General features: G+C 42.8%; 1 protein-coding gene and 1 pseudogene across 2 annotated transcripts; one reads left to right on the plus strand and one right to left on the minus strand.

The window, feature by feature from the left end:
• The first annotated feature begins 2559 nt into the window (after nt 1-2559).
• On the plus strand, nt 2560-8587 carry LOC123160023 (putative disease resistance protein RGA3). Of its 2 annotated transcripts, none has more exons than XM_044577843.1 (9): nt 2560-6451; nt 6534-6791; nt 6887-7006; nt 7072-7171; nt 7254-7346; nt 7418-7533; nt 7617-7899; nt 8151-8299; nt 8455-8587. In XM_044577843.1, the coding sequence occupies exon 1, from the start codon at nt 2612-2614 to the stop codon at nt 6443-6445; it is 3834 nt and encodes a 1277-aa protein (XP_044433778.1). In that variant the 5' UTR covers nt 2560-2611; the 3' UTR covers nt 6446-6451; nt 6534-6791; nt 6887-7006; nt 7072-7171; nt 7254-7346; nt 7418-7533; nt 7617-7899; nt 8151-8299; nt 8455-8587. The 2 variants fall into 2 exon arrangements, with proteins under 2 accessions (XP_044433778.1, XP_044433777.1); XM_044577842.1 differs by having other exon boundaries at nt 7617-7854.
• A 7577-nt stretch (nt 8588-16164) lies between these two features.
• Nucleotides 16165-18191, minus strand: LOC123158735 (disease resistance protein RGA5-like; annotated as a pseudogene).
• Nucleotides 18192-24011: the final 5820 nt, after the last annotated feature.

The following is a 24011-nucleotide window of genomic DNA, read 5'->3' on the forward strand; positions in this document are numbered from 1 at the left end:
TGAAAATAGGCCTAATACAAAGGAATATATAGATGTTTTCTTGTGAGCTGGAACGCCATGGCACAGGTTGGCCTCCAAAAAGCTCCACCACTGAGGACTAGAACAAGTTTAAACCTTCAACAAGTACTGCCCAAGATGGACACTACGGATCACCGGTTGACTCGAACTAGGACACTTAATCTAATCTCCGGTGTCCTCACGAGACACGACAGGCCAAGACAGTACACAGATTACACGCCCTAGCATGACTCGTACATGCACTCACTAATACACGATTAGTACATGTACCACAAATTAAAGATTATCGCTAACAATCTCTCTCTAATCTTGATGCTTGTCTTTGGTGCTCCTTCTGATCTTGGCATGTTGCTGATTCACCCCCTTGTCGACTCATCCGTCTTGCACCACATCAAGTTAAATTGATAGGCTTCATCGATCGCAACAATCTCCCCAATTTCAAGTTCGCGAATTTACAGGCCACCTCAAATATGCCTTCGACTATCACGTCTCGTACTACCTAGCCTTGCTAGTAACATTCTCGGTTGTCATCCTTGTGAATCACTCCACCCTGTGCCCTACACCATGCACTCCAGCCTCATGTAGAGACATTGCCTCATTGAATAGACTCACCTGCATTGGTTTACCACCCCCCACATAGTTGAACTTGATCCTCCCGTCGAGACAGATATGCGACTTTGATGTGCTTCACCTTCAATGCCTCCTCACATAGATGAGCACTTGAACACGACGATGACTCACAGACGAGGATGACCAAACATGCAAACTAGCATGCACTTGACTCCTCTACTTCCCCGGAACAAGATCTTCATGAGCTCCTGCACCGCATCTCGGCAACACCGCATCCGTCAATGATCATCTTCCACCACCTTGCCGACGACATCATGTAGCCTAACTCCTTGTCGCTCCACTGAACGACGACCGCTTGATCCTCCTCGTCGCTGCACCACCCAGCAACTTCATGGCCCGCTCTTCGTCATCACTGCACCACCAAACAACTAATTGCCCGCCCCGAGGCGCTGGCATGACGCCACCCCGGGGCAAGCGCGGCATCAAATCGACCTTGCCCTAATACCAGTTGTTAGAATTCCGCCCTCAGGATCGATCACATCAAATCACGACAGATATGCACACAATTTTTTTGCCAAAGGCACGTGTCATGCCTCTCTCTTCACTTTATTTCTTTTTCTGTTTTCTCAACTCACGGTTACAAAAACTCACACAGCTACATGTACTTATATCTCCCAGCAGCCGCCGAACCAAAAAATCCTAAACCTATTCATACAAGACAACCAATACTACTAGGACTAGGACACGTTTAAACCTTCAACTAGTACTGCCCAAGCTGGACACTATGAATCACAGGTTGACTCGAACCAGGACACTTAATCTAATCACCGGCCACCTTGATCTCCGGTGTCCTAACAAGACACGACCGGCCAAGACGTACACAGATTACACGCCCAAGCATCACTCGTACATGTGCACACACTAATACACCATTAGAACTGTACTACAAATTTAAGATTATGGCTCACAATCTCTTCCTAATCTTGACGCTTGTCTTCGGTGCTCCTTCTGATCTTTCCACATTGCCGATTCACCAATTGTTGACTCATCCGTCTCGCACCACGTCAAGTTAAATTGATAGGCTTCATTGATCGCAAAAGGGCAATGACGGCGGCACGCCTTCGTCTCGCTTCAGTGCTTGTAGTCGTCGTTAGATTGTCTATAAATCTGGATGTAATTTTTATTATATCTGGTGTTCATTGTACTGCCATGATTGAAGATGAATAGATCGAAAAATTTCTCGAAAAAGAAAAAAGAAAAACTCGCCTAAGCTTGTTCCAGTTCCTAACCATGGCACACCAACCCATGCCTCCACTTCCCGCTCAACCAAAGTCTCCTCGCTGTGGACCTTGTGTTAGATTTTTATTCTACTTCCTCTGTTCACTTTTATAAGACCTTGAAGACATTTCAGACAATGTATAAAACAGCCCAATTTGAGTTGTCTGAAATGACTTATAAAAGTGAACGGAGGGAGTAGTTCATTTGTGTATCAGCAGCAGCAGTATTTGTTTTTTGAATGAAGGGGGTCGATTGAGTAGTAGTCATTTGTTGTATGGAAATCAAATCCATTTAATATAGAAGTAAATATAAACCAATAACAATTCTTGGGCTACTGGAAACAAACTTTTGGTATGCTAGAGGCAAATTCCGAGAAACATTTTTCTCTCTCGGTTGGGCTCTAATTACTTTTAGAGAACAAATTCAGTTACACTAGCCATGAGGAGTACACGTAAGAACCAGTTGTAATCTGTGACTCAAGGACAGTTCCTTGTGATGTGAACTTGACTGGCAACAGGTACACCATTTAAAGATGCGTATAATGTTTGTTTTGATAAGCAGAACATAATAGAAGACTCAGGACGCAGATGAACAGGAATCGTCCCATGCTATAAATTGATCATCCATCCATCTATCAACTACCCACAAACATATAGCTCTGACACACAAAAAACGCCACACCCCTGTCCAAAAGACTCACCTCACAAAAGCCCCCCAAAAGTTGATCCTGCCGGCGCCAAGGACGATGGAGGCGGCGATTGGCGCGGCACGTGGGCTCGTTGGCAGGGTAGTGAATCTGCTGTCCAACGACCTTGTGCAGGCGTATGTCGCCAGTGCTGAGCTCGGCCTCAACTCCGAGAAGACCAAAGATGATCTGATGCGCACACAAGTGGTGCTGCGGGAGGCCCAGCGTAGAGGCGTGATCAACAACCCCAGTTTGGAGGAGCTGTTGCACAAGCTCCACACCAAGGTCGGCAAGGCGGAGGACGCGCTGGACGAGCTCCAGTACATCATCATCCAGGACCAGCTCGACGGCACTCAGTACGCTGTGCCGGATCTGGGCAATACCCTCTGGGGTCATGCTCGCCACATCCGTCATGCCATTCACCATGCCATCGGTAACTTCATCCTTCCATGCTTTTCTTGTTGGCTGCTGCAAGATGATGATCATGGTGCTGCTGCTATAAATCATCCTCACAATACCTCCAACCCAGCTAGTGGTAATGATGGTTCAGTTACTAAGTTGTCATTCGACAGAGTGGCCATGTCCAAGAAAATCAAACAAGCCATAGAGGAAATGCACTCCCTGTGTGACCAATTCTTGGAGTTGCTAAAAATAATCCCAGACCATAGTAACAGTACTACAACTGTCAACCTAAAACGACCTCTCACAGGATCAATCACTGCACAAGATAAATTGTATGGGAGGGAAGACCTGTTTGAGCAAACCATAAAAGATCTCATCACCAATTGCACAGATAGCAATAAAGCTCTTTCAGTTATGCCTATAATTGGTCCAGGGGGTATTGGAAAAACAACCTTCACCCAACACCTGTACAAAGATAAAAGGACACGTGAACACTACCCTGCCAGGGCTTGGATATGTGTCTCAACTGATTTTGATGTGCTTAAGCTCAGTCAGCAGATCCTTAGCCAAATTGAAGAAAACAATGATGCATATCAAACATCAAGTTTAAACCAGCTCCAGAATTCCATTGAAAAGGGGCTCAAGTCTAAAAGGTTTTTGATTGTCTTTGATGATATATGGGAATGCACTACTCAGGATTGGGAAACCCTGCTAGCTCCTATGGGAAAGGGCGAAACCACAGGTAACATGGTTCTCGTCACAACTCGGTTCCCATCTAAAGTTGATGATGTGAAAACAACCGACCCGATTCTGCTGAAAGGCCTTGAGCTGGATGATTTTTTAACATTCTTCGAAGCATTAATATTTGAAGGACAAATACCCCACAATTTGAAAGAACTTGCAAAGGATATTGCCAAGAAATTGAAGGGTTCACCTCTAGCAGCCAAAACAGTTGGTCGGCTATTGAAGAATGACCTATCTAAGAAACATTGGATGGCAGTTCTCAAAGATAATAGATGGCAAAAACAAAAAAATAATGATGATATTATGCCATCTCTAAAGATTAGCTATGATTACCTTCCTTTCCAACTGAAAAAATGTTTTTCGTGTTTTTCCCTATTCCCGGAAGACCATAGGTTTAGCAATCTAGAGATTACATGTTTTTGGAGTGCATTAGGGATCATTGAAAAAGATGAGAATTACATGGAAGAACTTTTGAAAAATGGTTTTCTCGTGAAGGAGAATGATCGTTGGTCAAATCAACAGTACTATGTGCTGCATGATTTATTGCACGAACTAGCTCGGAGTGTCTCGTCACAAGAATGCCTAAATATATATAGCAATGGAAGTTTTAGGGCTGATGATGTCCCAAAATCCATTCGTCATTTTTCCATCACCATGAAAGACAAATACGTTGAGACTTTTAGGACAGAAATGACTAAATTAAAGAGCAAGGTAGACATCCCAAATTTGCGTGCTCTAATGATTTTTAGAAAATATGAGGAACAAATTGATGAGATTATAGAAGACACTTTCAAGGAAATAGAGGCCCTTCGTGTTCTTTTTATCGAAGTCATGTCCCCAGAATCTTTACCACATTACTTTCCAAAACTTATCCACCTACGATATCTAAAAATTAGTCCATCGGAATTTGGTTCAGAAGTGACTTTTCCTAGCACACTGTCAAGATTTTATCACTTGCAATTATTGGACCTAAGTGATTGGTATGATCAAAGTGTTAAATTGCCCAATGACATTAACCGCCTTACCAATTTATGCCATTTTATTGCCGAAAGAGAAGTCCATTCCAATGTTCCTGAGGTAGGAAAGATGAAGTATTTAAAGGAGCTTAAAGAATTCCATGTCAAGAAAGAGAGTGTTGGATTTGAATTGAGTGAATTGGGGGATTTAACAGAGCTTGGAGGAGAACTCAGTATATATAATATTGGAAATGTGGCAACCAAGGAAGAGGCCATGAAAGCCAAGCTTGTGTCAAAAGGTGATTTGGAAACGTTGAGGTTGGTTTGGGGAGGATTGGATGCATCGGAACCATCTGATGGTGCATCGGAATCATCTCATGGTGCATCGGAATCATCTGATGCCCTTGATGATCCAACGGTATCATCTGATGCCCTTGATGGTACACCAGAATTATCTGATGTTCTTGATGGTCTTGAGCCACACCCTAATCTTCAATCACTTGGCATTGAAAACCATGGTGGTTCAGTCGGTCCACATTGGTTGTGTGGTCACATGAGCATAAAGATGCTTGTGTCTCTCCACCTAGAGGGTGTGTCTTGGGCCATTCTTCCACCTTTTGGGCAGTTATTGCATCTCAGATCACTCAAATTAATTAACATTTCCAGTCTTGTTCAGATCAAACCAGGGGTTGTTGGGGTCACGGCTAAAAGTTTTACGCAGTTGAAGGAGATTGTTCTTGATTCTTTGTCGGAATTTACCCAGTGGGATGAGGCGCCTAATGCCCATTCATTTTCAATGCTTGAAAAAATTGTTTGCAAAGAATGCCCCAATCTCTATAAATTGCCATTCCTGCAGGATTGCTCTATGGGCTCTTATAACCATCTGTGGAAACTTGAAATTACTGGTTGCCCAAAGTTGCTTATGCCCCTCATGCCTCACACTTCCACACTAACTGACGTTACTGTGGATACTAGGCGTACTGGGAGAATGGTGTACGTGAACCATAATTTGTATTTGACAAGGTATAACAGGGCATTAGCCTGGCATAATATGGCCGGCAAAGTAGAGAGCATCACATTTAAAGCTGGATCAACAGTCCCATGGATAATCCTACAAAGTTTAACCTCCTTCAAGAAACTTGTAATTGAAGGAGACTCAAGCAAGCAATCGTTGGCTTCGCTCTCATACCTCACGTCTCTCACCAATTTAAGAATACAAGATTGTAAGAATTTCAAAGTGGGTGGGTTCAATCTTCTCATGGCTTCCAACCTCAAGGATTTGGCGGTCCACAACATAATTGAATATTACCCTCGCTTTGTAGCCGCGGATCTTCTCTCGGAATTGGCGGTGGAAATAACAAGGAGTAAAAAGTTATTACCACCTACAGCTGGCGCTTTACTCCAGTTGGTAAGACTTAATGTGGATAGCATCTCGGCTGTGCTTGTTGCTCCAGTTTGTCGCCTACTCGCTGCTACCCTCAAGGAGTTAGTGATCACGTGTGATCGAGAGGTGGAGAACCTCACCAAAGATGAAGAGAAAGCGCTTCAGCTCCTCACCTCACTCCAAGAACTAAGTTTTTGGAGGTGCCATCGTCTGCGGTCCTTCCCTCAAGGGTTACACGGCCTTCCTTCTCTCAGGAAACTACAAGCCATCACTTGTCGACGAATCAGATCGCTGCCCAAGAAGGGAATCCCCACTTCTCTGCGGGAGCTATCAATAAATGATTGCAGTCGCAAGCTACACAATCAAGCCAAGAAACTAAATCAAAGAAATTTGTCTGTAAGCGCCTAGCCCAAGGTAACACGCTGGCTGTTCTTATCATTTCCATTCTTCTCTGTTTATTACTACATATATAGTACTAAATTGTGAATTCTGACAGGCTTGCTAGCACAGCTATGTACTATGTCAAGCTTTCAAATTTCGAGCTCTGTGCAATGTGTACATATATTGTGAATCCTTTCAGCCTAGGTGGCTACTCTTCCAGAGATGGCCATATATCCGCAGCTGGATGAGTTATGTCCTATGCATGCATGTGCAACAAGTTAGGTTTTTACAATACATCGCAGAAGTAAAATTAATGATCAGGCTAGGAAATTAGGAGGAACATAAGACCCAGATTTACGAGTACAAATTCAAGGTAACACTTGCTGCCGCCAAAGATTCACATCATTTTTTATTTTCATGTAAATAATTTGCAAATGAAATATGCGTTGTGGTTGCTCTTGTATGCAGAGTATCCAGAGGTTAGGATGAAGATGACCATGGTCATTGATTACGGTTCTAAACCTAACTGACAATTTTTATATGTTAAATTTTGAAGAGCAAGGCGACACCCGATCAACTACTGTGGAGGTGAATGCCTATTTTCTTTTTTCTGTTTAGTCTTGAATATAATCTTATCGAGTGAAATTCTACAGGCTGCAGTGACTGAATACTGCTAGGACCATGTAACACCGGGTCCAACCACCTATTTTAGTTCAACAGTTTTATTTCACTTGTAAGCAAGAGGATATTCAGGTAGCTCAACTGCTGCTTATGTAGTTCTATTTTATGTTCATCTCATAACCCTTTTGTCACTTACTCTGCTTCTCATAAGCAGTCGGTGTTATTCGACATAAAGCTTCTTTTAGAAGAACAACAATGTGAACCTTGCAACGGCATCCTGTTCCTTGAGCAGGCTGCTTGTTAAGTGGTAAGCAGTGACAGTCGGCATCAAGCAACGGTGCATACGTCCTCAGACAGTAATTTTTCATACTTTTGCAGCATGCGAAATTGATCGACGTACCTAATTATGATGATAAATCCTGAATTACTTGAATCCTTTGTCAGAAGGCTCTTGTAAAACAATAACTTGTAACTTGTGAGTGTCACACCCGAAGGTACATTTCACTTACTTTCTTGAATTGATATTTGCATTCCACGCTAAAATTGTGGTTTGTTACCGATTTTTCTTTTCTTTTAGGACTGCAAGTACATACTTTCTGAACCATGGGTAGAGGATGTGCTCCATTGGTAGACAGCGATATGAATCCATCAGCTTTCCTTTATTTCACCACAAATAGCAGCTAACTTTTGATAGCCATCTGCCACTTTTAGGCGCCTCTTTTTGGCTTGCAGTCTACTATGAAAGGCTGAAGAGATAAAAAAAAAACAGAAGAGAATGCCATTGCAGTCGACAGGAGTTAGACATTCACCATGAGGTGATGATGCTTTCCTGTTGTTGTAAGCATCAATTATATCATGCAGTAAGCATTGCCTCTATGTTCGAGTTGGTATACAGATTTCAAAGTTTAAATGCTCAGAGAATAAAATCTTATGAGATACATACAGGAATTTTTGTATAGTAATACTGCCTCTGATCCAAATAATTGTCGGGGTTTGAACTAAAACCCTGAAAATTATAATGGACCGAGGGGAGTATAATGTAAACGTTTTGTTTTCTCCTAACATGCAGTATGACGATTACCCTAACCCTGACGTTATCGGAACACTGCAGGACATAGATCACACATAGATGCCTTGTGTATTGTTTCCGTGGCATGATTGACAAGTTGTGAACACCTTCCCTAGCCTTATTGTTGATTGGAATGTTTGTGTTTCATGATCAAGATTAACAGCTTGCGTGGAAGGGCAGTTTCTCTTCTGGTATGTTTATCTATCTAAGCAGTTTTAGATTACAACTGTGCTTGTTGTTGTATATGGTGTAGGTAACACACCTTTTCTTCATTCTTGTTACTTCCTTAGACTGTTCTGAATATCTGAATGCTAAAACAAGTACGTTTTATGCGATAATGGAACAGGTTTACTATTTGTTTCTTACGGTTCAATTCCATTGTACCACAAGTCCAACAACCACCAACTACATCTTGCCTTGGGAGTTTCAGTTCCAGCTTAATTAGCAGGTTCGCCAGTTCACCGGCGACTCAAAAAGTCAAAAGTAACGACTTGATCATTTTCATTTGATTTTTTTAAAGAAGATAATTTCCATTCGAGTTTTCTCATACCTTGGTCATTTCCTGACCTTCCATTCATTAGTTGGACTCGAAGCTTGGCTGTTCTATCCAAACAACGGTGATGTCCTGATGGAGGGTTGAGCGGTTCTGCGTAATCCACCATTTGAAAGGTACGTCTAGTTACTTCCAGTGGTGATCCACGCGTTTAAACAGAGTCACATTACATGTTTTCGGTGCTGATTCATTTGGGCGCCAACCATGTCCTCTTTTTTTGTCCGTCGCCTCACAAACTTTTCCCCTTCTATCTGCGCTGGTCATACTTACCACATTGCCCTGTGGTCTTCTACAGAATACAGGCGACCACCTACTCCCCTGTCCACGCCGCCATCTTTTTCCTCAACTTGTGCTATGACGTGCGCTCGCTGTCGGCTGTCGCTGGCGGCCAGCTCCACACCCGCTCCATGCATCTTCCTCCTACTTGTTAGTTAGAGTACATGATCGCTAGGCACATCCTCCAAACTCTGTAGCGTGCTAACACAAGGTACCAACTTGGTAGGCTAGTCGTTTAGTTAATCCTGCTGCTCATTGTTGCACTAAGGAAGCTTTAGCTATAGAGGATGTTTGAACATACTCTGATGTAATCCCTGGCTTTCTAAGTTGCTCTTTGCACTCGGACATTTTACTGCTGAATGAATGAAATATGGAGAGCAAAGTTATAAAAAAGAAATGCCTTGGTATATCCAGTGATTTCTTAAACAAGTTTCATCCTGTACATGTACATAAACACACCTTTGATTATTGATACGAAATGTGTTGGATCTCTGCTCTCTTTAATTACACTCCCACGATCATCATGCAGGATCGATCCACGGTACAGCATGGCCAGAAATAGGTAGGAACTCATACAAGACATGATGACAGTGACGACGGCGTTGGAATTTCCTACTGTCAACTTACTTAGAAGGCTGAAATTTATTGATGCAGTTCAGTTCTAGCAAGCAATAACCTGAGAGAAAGCTTCAGTGCTACACTGCTTCTTCAGACTGGACAGCTGACTGTGACATCCTAGCTAGCCTGTTCGGAACTTCAGATATATATAAATAATAATATTAAACTGCAGCACGCTTGTATAAACTGTCCATTCTTGGATTGTGCACGAGGATATATAATTTCCGAGCATGCAGTGAGTGTCCAAAACAGTGAGAAAATAGGAGAAGATCTCAAGCAAAGGAATGACATTTTTTGATAAAGTGTGGATTTTATTGGATTAAAATGAAGCATCAAGAGGATACAAACTCAGTGAGCACACACCAGGCCTCCATATAGCTAGGATGCACACAACCAACGTCAAGACACACAAAATATGTCAGCAAAAAACTACAGAAATGAGATCATATCCACACCAATCATCTAATCACATCACATGAGCCACGATATTCTTCAACAACGAAAGCGAACGACACCCAACTGTCGCATCATCGGATCCAACCACCATGGCCAGAATCTAGGTTTTCACCTTGAAGAACTAGTCCGAGCATATCCGAGCATACCTTGAAGAATCTAGGTTTGAGACTACGGGAATTTTGTTGGACCTTTTGCTTATTAATAATATGATCGTATGCATCTTTATGATGCAGAGGCCGGGGCAAGCCCCTTTTTCAAAAAAAAAGATTCATCATTTTCATTGACAACCCCACCAGATTCAGCTTCAACTTCTGCCACTGTAACATGAAGAAAACAACATGATAAAGGTAGCTGCATAGCCAGCTTGGACAAAACGAAACAGATAAACGGAGTTTCACATCGCACACCTACCCAAAGTAAGATGAACCTGCCTTCATCTGACTCGACCTCTGGTGGGACCGACAGCACGTTCTTCTTCACCGACCTCTGGGACAAGGGTGATTCTGCAGCCTTCATCGATGGCCCACCCGGCGACACCGGTGGGTACTATGTCTGGAGGATTGGCTTCGCCCCTTCGACGTAGTAACCGCCACCATGTCTCGGCAGATGGTTCTTCTCCAACAGATGAGCATGCTCTGGCGAAGGCAATGCGCCGCCAGGCCTCGAGGAATTTGGACTCCATGCCAGGTACCTCTTCCATTAAATCATTTCTTTCTTTTCCAGATACTCGCATTTATAACAGCTTAAATAACGTGGGGGTCTCTATGGGAAAGAATGATAATGATATTAATCTGTCGGTGGGGGTACTTAAACATATGGAGATTGACCGTTTAAAGGTTTCTCCAAAGTGTAATACCACCATTCTTGACCCAGAAACCGAGGACGATGATGAAGCGAATGCCAAATATAATGGTACGCTAATCACCCACTTGGTTGGTGAGGTTACTGAGGTTGTATTGGATGACGCAAGACCTGGGTCCAAGTTATGTGACTTCACAGCGTCTTCGCGGAAATCTAAATCAGACGCCTCTAAAAAGAAACAAAAACTGCCCAAGAAGGCGAAGAGTTCCACACCAATCCGAGTTTCCATATGAGAGGCATGTTTTGGAATAGCAGAGGTCTCTCAGACTTGGCTAAACATAAACACATTGGTGATTGTGTACGGGAACATGCTTTGGATTTTGTGGCAATTTCTGAGGCTGGTAAGTGTGACTTTCGCCCGCATGTCCTCGATCACCTATCAGGTGGTTTCGACTACACATGGCATAGTCTACCAGCTCGTGGAAGGTCTGGAGGAATCCTTCTTGGGATACTGACAACATCCATGGACTTGTTAGCTTTTTTGATCGGTGAATTTCATATAAAATTTCACCTAAGAAACAGAGCTGATAATTTTACATGGACTCTTGTCGCTGTCTATGGGGCTGCCCAAGATGAGCATAAGTCCGCTTTCCTTCGGGAATTGGTAAATCTGGCGAAGGATAACCCACATCCAATGCTTATTGGAGGGGACTTTAATATCCTTAGGTATCAGGAAGAGAAAAATAATGACCGTTTTGATACTCATTGGCCTTTCCTATTCAATGATGTGATAGACAGTTTGGATCTTCGGGAGGCCAGTATGTCGGGACGGCAGTTCACTTGGGCTAATAACCGACATGTGCCGACATACGAGAAGCTTGATAGGGTACTCATGGATACCGAATGGGAGGTAAAATTTCCTTTGGTAACCGTGCGAGCCCTAGAGCGTATTGAGGCTTTATTGGATCATGCACCCATAATTCTGGATTCTAATTCTACGAAGCCAGCTGCCCGACGCCCTTTCAAATTTGAATTTGGATGGATGCATAGGGAGGGATTTGTAGACATGATCAAGAATATTTGGGAGAGGCCCGCTGTTGGTCGTACACCTATTTAGAGATGGAACTTTAAAATAAAGGACATGAGGCAACACCTCTCTGGATGGGCAAAACATACCAGCGGGATTTATAAAAAAGAAAAACAATGGCTCTCTACCATTATTGATGACCTCGACAAAATTGCAGAGACGCGCATCTTATCTCAACAAGAGATTGAATTAAAAAATCAATCTAATGAGAAGATTGCCCGTCTTCTGCGAGAAGAGGAGATCAAATACTACCAGAGATCCAAAGCTGATTTCATTTTGATGGGTGATAGTAATACAAGATACTTCCAATTGGTCGCTAATGGGCGGCATAGGAAGAAATGTATTTATAGTGACCTCGACAAAATTGCAGAGACGAGCATCTTATCTCAACAAGAGATTGAATTAAAAAATCAATCTAATGAGAAGATTGTCCGTCTTATACGAGAAGAGGATATCAAATACTACCAGAGATCCAAAGCCGATTTCATTTTGATGGGTGATAGTAATACAAGATACTTCCAATTGGTCGCTAATGGGCGACATAGGAAGAAATGTATTTATAGTCTCCAACAAGATGAGGGGCGGATCGAAGGTCAAGAGGAGCTCAAAAAGTATATCACCGACTACTACAAATCTCTGTTCGGAGCGCCGGCTGAAGGGAATTTTACCCTTGATGAGACCCGAACAGATGACATTCCACAAGTCATGACAGAAAAAATGATATTCTGACGGCACCATTCTCGGAAGAGGAGGTGAGAGCTGCAATGTTCCAAATGAAACATAACAAAGCTCCAGGCCCAGATGGTTTCCCCGCAGAATTCTATCAGAATTTCTGGGATGTCATCAAGGCTGACCTTATGGAGTTGTTCAATTGTCTTCATGCCGACCGACTTGAGCTATTTAGGCTTAATTTTGGTGAGATTGTCTTGTTGCCAAAGATTAAGGAGGCTGAACGGATCCAGCAGTTTAGACCCATATGCCTCCTTAATGTCAGTTTCAAGATTTTCACCAAAGTGGCTATGAATCGGCTTAACTCGGTAGCGAACCATGTTGTCCGACCATCTCAAATGGCTTTCATGCAAGGAAGGAATATACTTGATGGTGTAGTAATCCTGCATGAGACCGTCCACGAGATGCATCAGAAAAACCTAAGTGGAGTAGTATTCAAAATTGACTTTGAAAAAGCCTATGACAAGGTCAAATGGTATTTCCTCCAACAGGCCCTAAGGATGAAAGGTTTCTCTGAAAAATGGTGCCATTGGATCCAAAATTTTGTAACTGGAGGTAGCGTGGCCATCAAAGTCAATGATGATGTAGGTCATTACTTGCAGACAAAAAAAAGGACTACGTCAGGGTGACCCCATGTCCCCAATGTTATTTAACATTGTGGCTGACATGTTGGCAATTCTAATTGAGCGCGCCAAGCAGGACGGGCAAATTGCTGGGGTAGTGCCACACCTTGTTGATGGTGGCCTCTCTATTCTTCAATATGCTGATGACACAATACTTTTTATGGAACATGACCTGGACAAGGCTCGAAACATGAAACTCTTGTTGTCAGCGTTTGAGCAAATGTCAGGTCTTAAAATTAACTTCCGTAAAAGCGGAGTGTTCTGCTTTGGAGAAGCCGTCGAGGTAGCGGCCGATTACGGACCTATTTGGTTGCGCACTTGGCCAATTCCCGATCAAATATCCGGGAATACCAATTCATTATCAACGTCTCACCTTTGCGGAGTGGAAGCATGTAGAGGAGCGGCTAGAGAAACGGTTGAGTAGTTGGAAAGGCAAGTTGCTCTCAGTTGGAGGACGGCTGGTTTTGATAAATTCTGTCCTCACAAATATGGTTCTCTATATGCTTTCTTTCTTCCAACTCCCAAAAGGGTTCTTGCAAAGATTGGACTATTTTAGGTCCAGATTCTTTTGGCAAGGAGATGGTGAAAAGAAAAAATACCGGCTGACCAAATGGAGCGTGGTTTGTAGGCCGAAAGACCAAGGTGGCCTTGGAATTCATGACCTGCAGGTCAAGAATGAGGACCTACTTAGTAAATGGTTGTCCAAACTTCTTACTGAGGATGGTGTTTGGCAAACCATGCTGCGCAATAAGTATCTAGGCCAAAAGGCGATGTCTCGGGCATATTGGAAACCTGGCGACTCACACTTTTGGGATGGCCTAAGGACGGGTCGTAGATTCGTTTCTGGGAAGACATCTGGCTAGGCAATGCCAGTCTCTGAGAACAATATCCAGCCTTGTACAACATTGCTCGCGATAAGAACAATACTATTGCGCAGGTGCTCAGCTCATCCCCACCGAATATTTCGTTCAGGCGGGATTTGGATGGCGCCCGACTTATGTCATGGCATAATCTCTTATCCCGTTTGGATCTGATTAACCTGACGCAAGGCCGTGATGTGTTTCGCTGGAACCTTACTACATCGGGGCCTTTCACGGTAGACTCTATGTATCGTGCGCTCACGCATTCTAAGGTACCGGAGAGCAATAACAAAAAAATCTGGAAGGCAAAGATTCCACTAAAAGTTAAAATATTCATGTGGTACCTTCGTAGAGGTGTTGTGCTAACCAAGGACAACCTTGCACGACGCAACTGGCCAGGAAGTAAGAAGTGTTGTTTTTGTACTCATAACGAGACAATCAAAGACCTATTTTTTCAATGCAAGTTTGCGCGTTCTACGTGGTCAGTCATCCAAATAGCGTCAAATTTGTATCCGCCCACAAGTGTTGTCAATATTTTTGGTCATTGGTTGGACGATATTTCAAATAGGTTCAAAACGTAATAAGGATGGGAGCGTACGCCTTACTATGGTCGATTTGGCTATGTAGAAACGATTTGGTTTTTAATGACCTTTGCAGGTTATTTTCCGTTGTACGCACTCACTTCGTATGTGGTCTATGCTACAACGTGCGGAGTACCAACTGCTATTCAAGGCGGTGTGTACGCGATTGGAGCAGGTGGATATGGAATTTTTTACCCAACATGGGTGGCAGCATAATCTCTGCATCGGTCCACCAACCGTTTCGACATAGGCATAGTGTCGGTCTATAGGACTCTACTCTTGCCGAACTGTCTTTTTTTTTCTTGTCAGATTTTTGATGTCTGGCTGTGTGCATCCTAATTATGCAGAGGCCGGGTGATACTCTAAATGCTTTGTATCGCTTGATGCTACATTTTAGGATAATAAAAGCGCACTTTATCGGAAAAAAAATCTGACTCGACCTCTATGAGGCTTCATCTAACTCCATAACTTTCAACTCTGACATGGGTACGTTCGTCTCTTGGTGACTGGCTTCTGCTATTGGCAATAAATGATGAAAAAAGGCACAGTAAAAGCGAGTGGACAGGAATTGAAGGAATTTTCGTCTGAAACGCATCCTGTAGGCTTCGTACCTGTGGATATTATTCTTCTTTCACCTCCCCTTCCTCCTCCTCTTGCTCCTTTCTGTTCCTTGGGTGAAGCTTTGAAAAAAATAAGGAATGAGCATTAATTTGTATTGCTGGGACAGATATTAGGTCATACATTCCAGCTAATTTGAATGCAACCATGAAGGTGGGGTTCGAATGCCATATAACTATTTATTCTGGTAAGTACTCCCTCCATTCTTAAATATTTGTCTTTCTAGATATTTTAACAAGTGACTACATACGGAGCAAAATGAGTGAATCTACACTCTAAAATATGTCTAAATGCATCCGTATGTTGAGTTTATTTGAAATGCCTAGAAAGACAAATATTTGGGAACGGAGGGAGTAGGAGGCTTACCACGGATCGAAGGCAGAAGAACTTTTAGGATTGGCTAATGTAATTAAGCTAGTTAATTCTGTCAAAGCTTACACATGGCCTGGCTGTGTGAGAAAAAGACTTACGGGTCTGATTCCAACGAAGTGTGGGACAGTTGGGATGGGTGTCCAATGTGAGCTCCAGCATATTTTGGCATATTTTGCACTGCTGGCAAGTAGTTTCGTCGGACCAAATAATTACCACTTTCTGGAGGGAAGAGAGGTGTCCCGTGTCAACATCCAAGTCACCACTAACGATGTGCGACGCTCGGGCAATAAAGGCACGGAATTCACGCCTTGGCCCTGTCTGAAATTTTTCGAATCTGCGCACTTTAAGGCAAGGGAATGCATCATCACCAATGATGAACCTTTTGACACGAGTGTATTGGCTGCTAGTGATTCTCAAACATAGAGTAGGAATAGCAGGCAATTTCCCAAGGATCTGAATGCCAACCTCTGGCGTCACTCTATTCACTCCTGCATACAAGCAGATGAGGATGGGAAACAAGGATGAATTAATCCATCTAGGCAATGTTGAGGTACAACCAAGAAAATGAAATGTGTGGAGGTGTGGAGGGGGCACCCAACTATCCCAGCTGACATCGAATGTCTCATACCCAGAATGATAAATCTTAAGACTGGCCAGGGACACTAACAAAGAATTAAACGCACTCTCGTCATGTTCTTGCCACCAAAGATGGAGCACCTCAGCTCCACTAGATTCCCAAGCTCTTTCTCAATCTCATCACTTTCACCCACCCACACACCATTTAGCTCTTCCAAGGACACCAACTTCCCTATCCCAACCTGCAATCTGGTAAAAGAATAGACCTATAGGAACATCAATTGTCCTAGCTGAATAACACTTAATGGCACCTCGATAGATCCACTCGTTCTTAAGTCGAGTATTTGCAAAAAAATGTAGCTTTCCTATATCGATGGGGAGCACGTCAAGATGGGTATCTTTCAGCCCTAGGTACCTCATGTGTAATAAATTCTCAACATACCTAGATCAATCTGGTGGGTATGCATACTTTCCCTTAGATAGCAACCTTCTAGATCCAATACTCGAAGAAGTTTGAAGCTTGAAAGAGCTTGGATTAGATAAACATCAGTTCTAAGGAGAGTAATAGATCTCGATTTTGACATACTTGAGGCATCGACCTGATTGGTGAGCTGTAGAATGATATTTTGCAAGGATAACCTACGAACCATGCAATCTGATTTTTTTCCTTTGTTTTGTACCATCTAATGTAGTAATGAAGTTTTCTTTGCTAAATAGAGAACATATAAGATCAAGTACCATATCATGTACACGGCAAGCTTCCACCCTTCCTTCAAAATCAACATCTATTGGCATAATTAAGTTTCTGTTTATCAGCTAACTAAAGTATCTCTCTCCAAGCTCAAATAGTCTAATTTCTTGTCCTCCATTGTCGATAAAGCCTTTAGCTATCCACCTCCATATCAACCAGTCTCTCCTTATCTCATAATCTTCAGGGAATATACTGAGATATAATAAGCAAACCTTTAGGTGAGAATGTAGACTATAATAACTGAATGATAGTATTCTCTGCATATCCTTAGTAGTACCACCTTCTTCAAGTCCATGGCCAATAGAACTGAGTATGTTATCCCATTGAAACTTTGGCTTTATCTGTTGATCATTACTAGCTAACAAACTAGTTATAGTAATAATGGCAAGTGGTACACCACCACATTTCTCCAAAATTTCTGTAGATACTTGCTCCAATTCATCAGGCCATTTACTTCCTTGAGGGAGTATTCTTTTGTAGAAGAGCCTTTTGGAGTCATCATCATTAAGAGGTTTCATCATATGAATAATATCATCACCAGATGGGCAACATGCTTCAGAGACACTGGTTATGCGAGTTGTTGTTATTACTTGACTACCAAGACTGTTGTTACAGAAAGCGCACTTGATAATTTCCCATTCATTTTTGTCCCGTATGTCATCAATCACGATTAGGTACCTGCGTAATTTTTTGAGCATAGTTCTCATATCAATAAAGACATAGCCATGTTTATACTTTTTCTGTATGGACAGCGAGGTAGATCTCTTAGCAAAGATGGAATTTATATCAATGAAGTCATACCTCTTATCCTGAACAAATGCTCTCAGTTCATCGACAAGTTGTTGGTTATCCCTAACAGATTTGTTGATGTTTGCAAACTTAATTTTGTCCAGTCTATACAACATCTTCTTTGAAAATCTTTGCGATGTCGGGATTCTGAGACACCGAAACAAACACTCCACAGTCGAACTGCACCCTAATCTTGTCAGACAGCGCATTGGCAAGGGTTGTCTAGCCCAATCCTCCAAATCCAACAATTGACAATGTCTTGAGTTGTTGCTTGGACATCTCATCCCCATCAAAGAGCTCCTCGATGAGCTCATCCCATTTGTCTTCTATGCCTACAAGCTCTGTAACATCTCTATACACAACCTTAAGACGAGGGTCAATGATATTTCCCATACCATCGGCGAGCGTCTTAAGCGTGTACCTTTACCGAAAAAGGCTTACGCCCCGCCTTATATACAAAACAAACCGCCCGATCCAAACATCGAACAAGGTTCACACACACACACACCCAAGTCTCACACAAAAAGGTAGCAGGAGGGTTAGTGCTGAGGGCACAGCTCAACAAGCCCTAGAAAAAAAAGGACACACATAGAGGCCGCCACACGAGAAGCATTCCTAATCAGGCTCCGGCGGAGGTGGCGGAAGCAGGGGCGCCATGCGGAAGGCCATCGATCGAAGGTCGGCAAGGAGGGTGCTGATGACGATCCGGTCCTAGGGGCGGCTAAGCAGCCGATAGAGCTGCAAATAGCCACACATTTTGAAGATCGCATTAGTCGCACGTCGAAGAGGCACTTTCTGAATGACAAGCTTGTTGCGAATGTTCCAAAGCGTGCAAGCAAGGACACCAATGCACAACCATCTAATATGGCGGTAGCGATGGGAGGAGGCGTGGATCTCAGCGAGTAAGTCGGGGAAGTTGGTATTGCACCACTGTCCGCTGACCGTTTCACGGAAGCACGACCACAGGAACTGGGCTGTGGAGCAGGAGAAGAAGATGCGGTTCGAGTCCTCAATTGTGAGGCACAAAGGGACACATCTCGTCCCCTGGGCCATTGCGCTTGCGGACTTCAACCCTAGGGGGAGGCGTCCCCGGATCCACTGCGAAAGGAATGTCTTGATCTTTAGGGGGTGGGGCAATGTCCCAGATCAGGCTAAAGGGCCAGTGAATGAGCGATGGCCGCGTACAGAGATTTCAAGGAGAAGCGGCCGGAAGGCTCCAGGCGCCACGACTTGGAGTCAGGGTCGCCCTCTACATCCATCGGCAGGAGAGCGATGTCCTAAAGAAGGGTGTCCCAGTGTCAACCTCAAGCGGGCCAAAGGGGCGCCGGAAGGCGAGACGCCCTAAGTCAATAAGGGCCGTCTCGACGGAGATCCGGGGGTCAACCGCAATGGCAAATAGGACCAGGAAGCGGGCGGCCAGGGGGGAGTCCCCTAGCCAGCGGTCGAACCAAAACAGGGTCGAGGACCCGGAACCCACTTAGATGGACGTGCCAATATGGAGCACGGGGAGGAGCTGGATCACTGCCTGCCAGAACTGGAATCCACCAGAGCGCTGGCACAAAGCTAGAGGCTGGCCCCAAAAGTATTTATTCTGGATGATGGTGAGCGAGAGGCCGCCCTCCACGTTGGCGATACGCCTGATCTAACGGGTCAGGAGAGCAATGTTCATTTTACCTATGTTAGCTCCAAAATGATCCATTTTACCTAAGTTAGTTACAAAATGATCCATTTTAGCTTGGTTAGCTCCAAAATGATCCATATTACTTAGGTTAGCTCCAGAATGATCCACTTTACCTAGGTTAGCTCCAAAATGATCCATTTTAGCTAAGTTAGCTCATAAATGATCCATTTTACCTAGGTTAGCTGCAAAATGATCCATTTTACCTAGGTTAGCTGCAAAATGATCCATTTTACCTAGGTTAGTTCCAAAATGATCCATTTTAGCTAAGTTAGCTCATAAATGTCTTTTTTACCTAATTTAGTTCATAAATGTCATTTATACCTAAGCTAGCTCATAAATGTCATATACTTCTTCCTCTTGTTCATTTTCTTCTTCTCCTTCTTCTTCTAATCTTCTTCTTCTAACTTTCTTATTTCCCATTTTGCAGATTTTATTCACTTGACGAAAGCTTGCATTGATGGAGTGCTTATTATCCCTTTCTCTGTTTCTTTTGTATCGATGAACTATGCATGTATCGTTGGATGAAACTATTGTAATATATATGGTTGGATGCCCCTATATGGAACTTTCTATGTATGATGGAACTATGCATGGAACTTGCTATGGTTGGATGGAACTAAATTATATGTGTTGGATATCTTATATGTTTTCTTTGTAATTGCCCTGTGAAATATATATATATATATATATATATCATTTATTTTTTTTGAAAATGCATGGATATATGAAAAAACAGAAAAAAAGAGGCAATGCAGCCTCTTTGCCGTCTGCCACTGATGGCAAAGAGATCTTTTGCCGTCTGCCACGGACGGCAAACAGGCCACATGGCAGCAACCTGTGCAACCTATGAGCTATAACATATGGTTCCTTTTGTCGTCCATGGCCGACGGAAAAGGGGAGGCAACATTTGTCGTCCGCTGGCAGATGACAAAGGCTGCCGTTGGCCACCTAACGTGGCTAACGCCTATTCATTACTATCCAGATTCTTTGCCGTCTGACATGGATGACAAAGGTTATTTGTCGTCCGCTTTGAGAAAGAAGACGGCAAAGGACCTGTTTACCGTCATCCTCTTTGCCGGGCAGCTTTGTCGTCGGTGGCAGACGACAAAGAGCTTTGCCGTCCGCTTTTGGTGCCTTTGCCATCCGCCATTGCAGACGGCAAATAAGCTGATTCCTGTAGTGTATCTACACTCTAAAATATGTCTATATGCATATGTATGTTGTAATCTATTTGAAACCTTTAAAAAGACTTATATTTAGGAATGGAGGGAGTACATGATAAAAATAGGAAAGACCGGTTATTTATGACTTGGCACTAGCTGGTTATCCCATTTTATTTTGGCATTTTAGCGGTACCATTTTCCTGTTAAAATCCAGGGCAAACTTTGTAACATTATATTACCATGCAAAGGTTTTAAGAGCAATCCAGCATAGAGGTCCAACACTTAATCATGGTTATATTTCCCGCGATGATCTTCCAAGTTTCATGGCATTATTTGTGTTGTGTATGTTTTGAACATAGTAGTACTATTTTTGAAATATGCAAGAACGCCTTCAACTCATGTAGCAGAAAAAAGTATGTAGGTGATATGTACTTTCTGAAAATAATTCCTTCTGTTCTGTTTTTTCATTATACAATGATTGCTATTTATGCTTCTTCAGCAGTGACATAATGGTCAATTTGCATTTTCTATCTTTTAGCTACACTGCCAAATCCAACAATTTTGATTTGTTTGTACCATTAGGCTGCAGGGAAATATTACTATATGTAACATGCATACATTTTTTTCTTAATTTGCTGTTGTTGCTTCTCATTTCTGAAATTTATTTCTTCATGCAGCTTCATTTTGCATATATGTGATATAAGCGTAAGGGGTCCAATGGCAATGCTAAAAAATAATTCCAGACATGAGTATCTGGATCGCACTACTGCTGATCGTCTCTTGTGATTCGTGCATCGGGCTTCTGACAGATCCAAGTCACGGGCTTATGGGGTCCCTTTCTTCAGCCAACTGAAGCACTTCATGTTAGCTTGTCTTCGCATTTGGATTAACTGTAATGCATCATCTCACCCATTTATGATCCATGGGTGAGGCGTACATATTGTCATTAGATGTACTGTTTCCTATGATGGTTCTAAACTCAAATAATATAGTTGGTTCTAAACTCAAATAATATAGTACTCCTTCCGTCCCATAATGTTAGACGTTTTTGGGATGGAGGGAGCAGTATTTGTATGTTTGATCGATGCGCTAATAATAGATCCTAATGTTGTAGCATACACATATTAATGTACATGAGTGAGACTAGGACCAAACATGACAGCAAATTGTGCGACACAAGATAAGTGCGCAGAAGCCCGCCTCAGGTGGCACCGCAGCTCTAGTGGTCCTTGTACGAGAGTCGCGATGGTATAGAGGGTGCGGGCCCAGCCCGCTCAAGTACGTGCCGAGGGCTGATCATATATAGTGGGTGTTGTTCATGGTGTGACGTGATATAAAGGGAGGTGACTTTTCCACATGATATTTTCAGTGGTCTTATGCGTTCACATTGCTCCGAAAACTTCATTTCACTAACAGATGACAATAAACACATATTATCATACAAACCATCTCTTCTTATTATCTCTTGCGGATAATGGTTGTATGCTTCTAAAATTATGTGGGGTTGTAAAATTAAATTTGGAAGTGCGTGACTAAAATATATTTGGTACAGTGGTGGAGAACTACTGCCCAAGATTTTTTTTCATGTCGCATAGCCACTCATGTTTCACGTTGACGGACAAGCCTCTGTCATTTGCTCATATTTCTCGTTATCAGCGATAACTGATACTAGCCGAATTTTATGGCTACACCAAGTTATGTGATCTACATGGTGACGATGAAAATGCAACACATTTGCTCGGGAAAAGAACAAGCTAGTAAGCTACCATTGTTTCCTTGTACTCATGAAATCCAGGAGAGTACAACCCATGTGGCCAAGTATCAATGTTGCAATATTAATGTTCTACAGTACTACAATATTAAAGTTCTACAACGTTGTGTGTACAATCATGCATGGTCGTACAATCACTGAACATGGACATGATCAGTGCAACAGAAGCATTGAAAGTTTGTGTCTGGTACGCAAATCATAGCCTTCTATTTTCACACATATATGGTCCAGTTGGTTAGCAGTCACCACCTACATCTGCACACTAAATTAAGCAACCAACCATGTACCATACGATCCTTCCCTTCGAATATTATTCTTTGACTCGAGTCGGGTAACTTTGTGGCGCCTGACATGTGAGCCTGCCTTCAAACTGACCCACATATCAGTCATGCAAAGTCATCTGACTTAAGTCTGCATCCCTTTCCTTTCAGTCGCTTTATTATTTCCTTCTTAAAATTTCAGTACATGCAATGTGACACATCAGTAATAGCATGTTTCCAGTGTGACGCAGTTCGTGTGTAAACATCAATCTAGCTGTAACATTGCGTCAGTATCGATCAAATCAAACCAAACTCTGTTGGCAAAAAAAGTGTAGATCTAACCCTGATACCAATAATTCGAACAAAGGGAACACCAAATGGGCTGTTCATTTCTTGGAAGGCATTCAAGGCAGTAGGCCCCTGCCACCAATGGTCTTAATGTGGCTCGTACAAGAGTCGCGATGGTATAGAGGATGCGGGCCCAGCCCGCTCAAGTATGTGTCAAGGGCTGATCATAGTTGGTGTTATTCATGGTGTGACGTGATATAAAGGGAGATGACTTCTTCACATGAGATTTTCAGTCGTCTTAGGCGTTCACATTCCTAGGCAGTGTCCTCTGAAAGCTCCATTTCATTTACTGATGACAATAAACACATATGATGAAACAAACTATCTCTTCTTGTTATCTCTTGCGGATAATGATTGTACGCGTTTAAAATTATGTGGTGATTATAAAATTAAATTAGGAAGTGCGTGGCTAGACTATATTTGGCACAGTGGCGGAGAACTAGTGCCCAAGGATTTTTTTTCATGTCGTACAGCCACTCATGTTTCTTGTTGACAGACAAGCCTCTGTCATTTGCTCATGTTTCTTGTCATCATAGATAACTGGTGCTAGCCAAATTTCGTGGCTACACCAAGTTATGCAATCGTAGGTCATTAGTGTATTCGTGCAACTCGCCTAAGCTATCTGTCCTTGGTGGATTTGCTCAGATCTGGTCGTAATTCGTCTATGTTCATGTGTTTTCAGGATCCGACCTATGCTACTCTTCATTGGCGGTAGTTCTTGTTCTGTTGCGCTGGTCCAATGAGGCCTTACCACGACGACTTCCCGACTATCTACTACAACAAGTTTTGTCTGGCTCCTATGAGGGAGTGGCATGTTAGAATTCCGCCATCAGGATCGATCACATCAAATCACGACGGAGATGCACACAAAAGCTTTTGCCAAAGACACGTGTCGTGCCTCTCTCTTCACTTTATTTCTTTTTCAGTTTTCTGAATTCGCGGTTACAAAAACTCACGCAGCTACCTGTACTATATATCCCAGCAGCCGCC

This window comes from Triticum aestivum, chromosome 7B, assembly GCF_018294505.1.
Source record: "Triticum aestivum cultivar Chinese Spring chromosome 7B, IWGSC CS RefSeq v2.1, whole genome shotgun sequence".
Classification (NCBI taxonomy): domain Eukaryota; kingdom Viridiplantae; phylum Streptophyta; class Magnoliopsida; order Poales; family Poaceae; genus Triticum; species Triticum aestivum.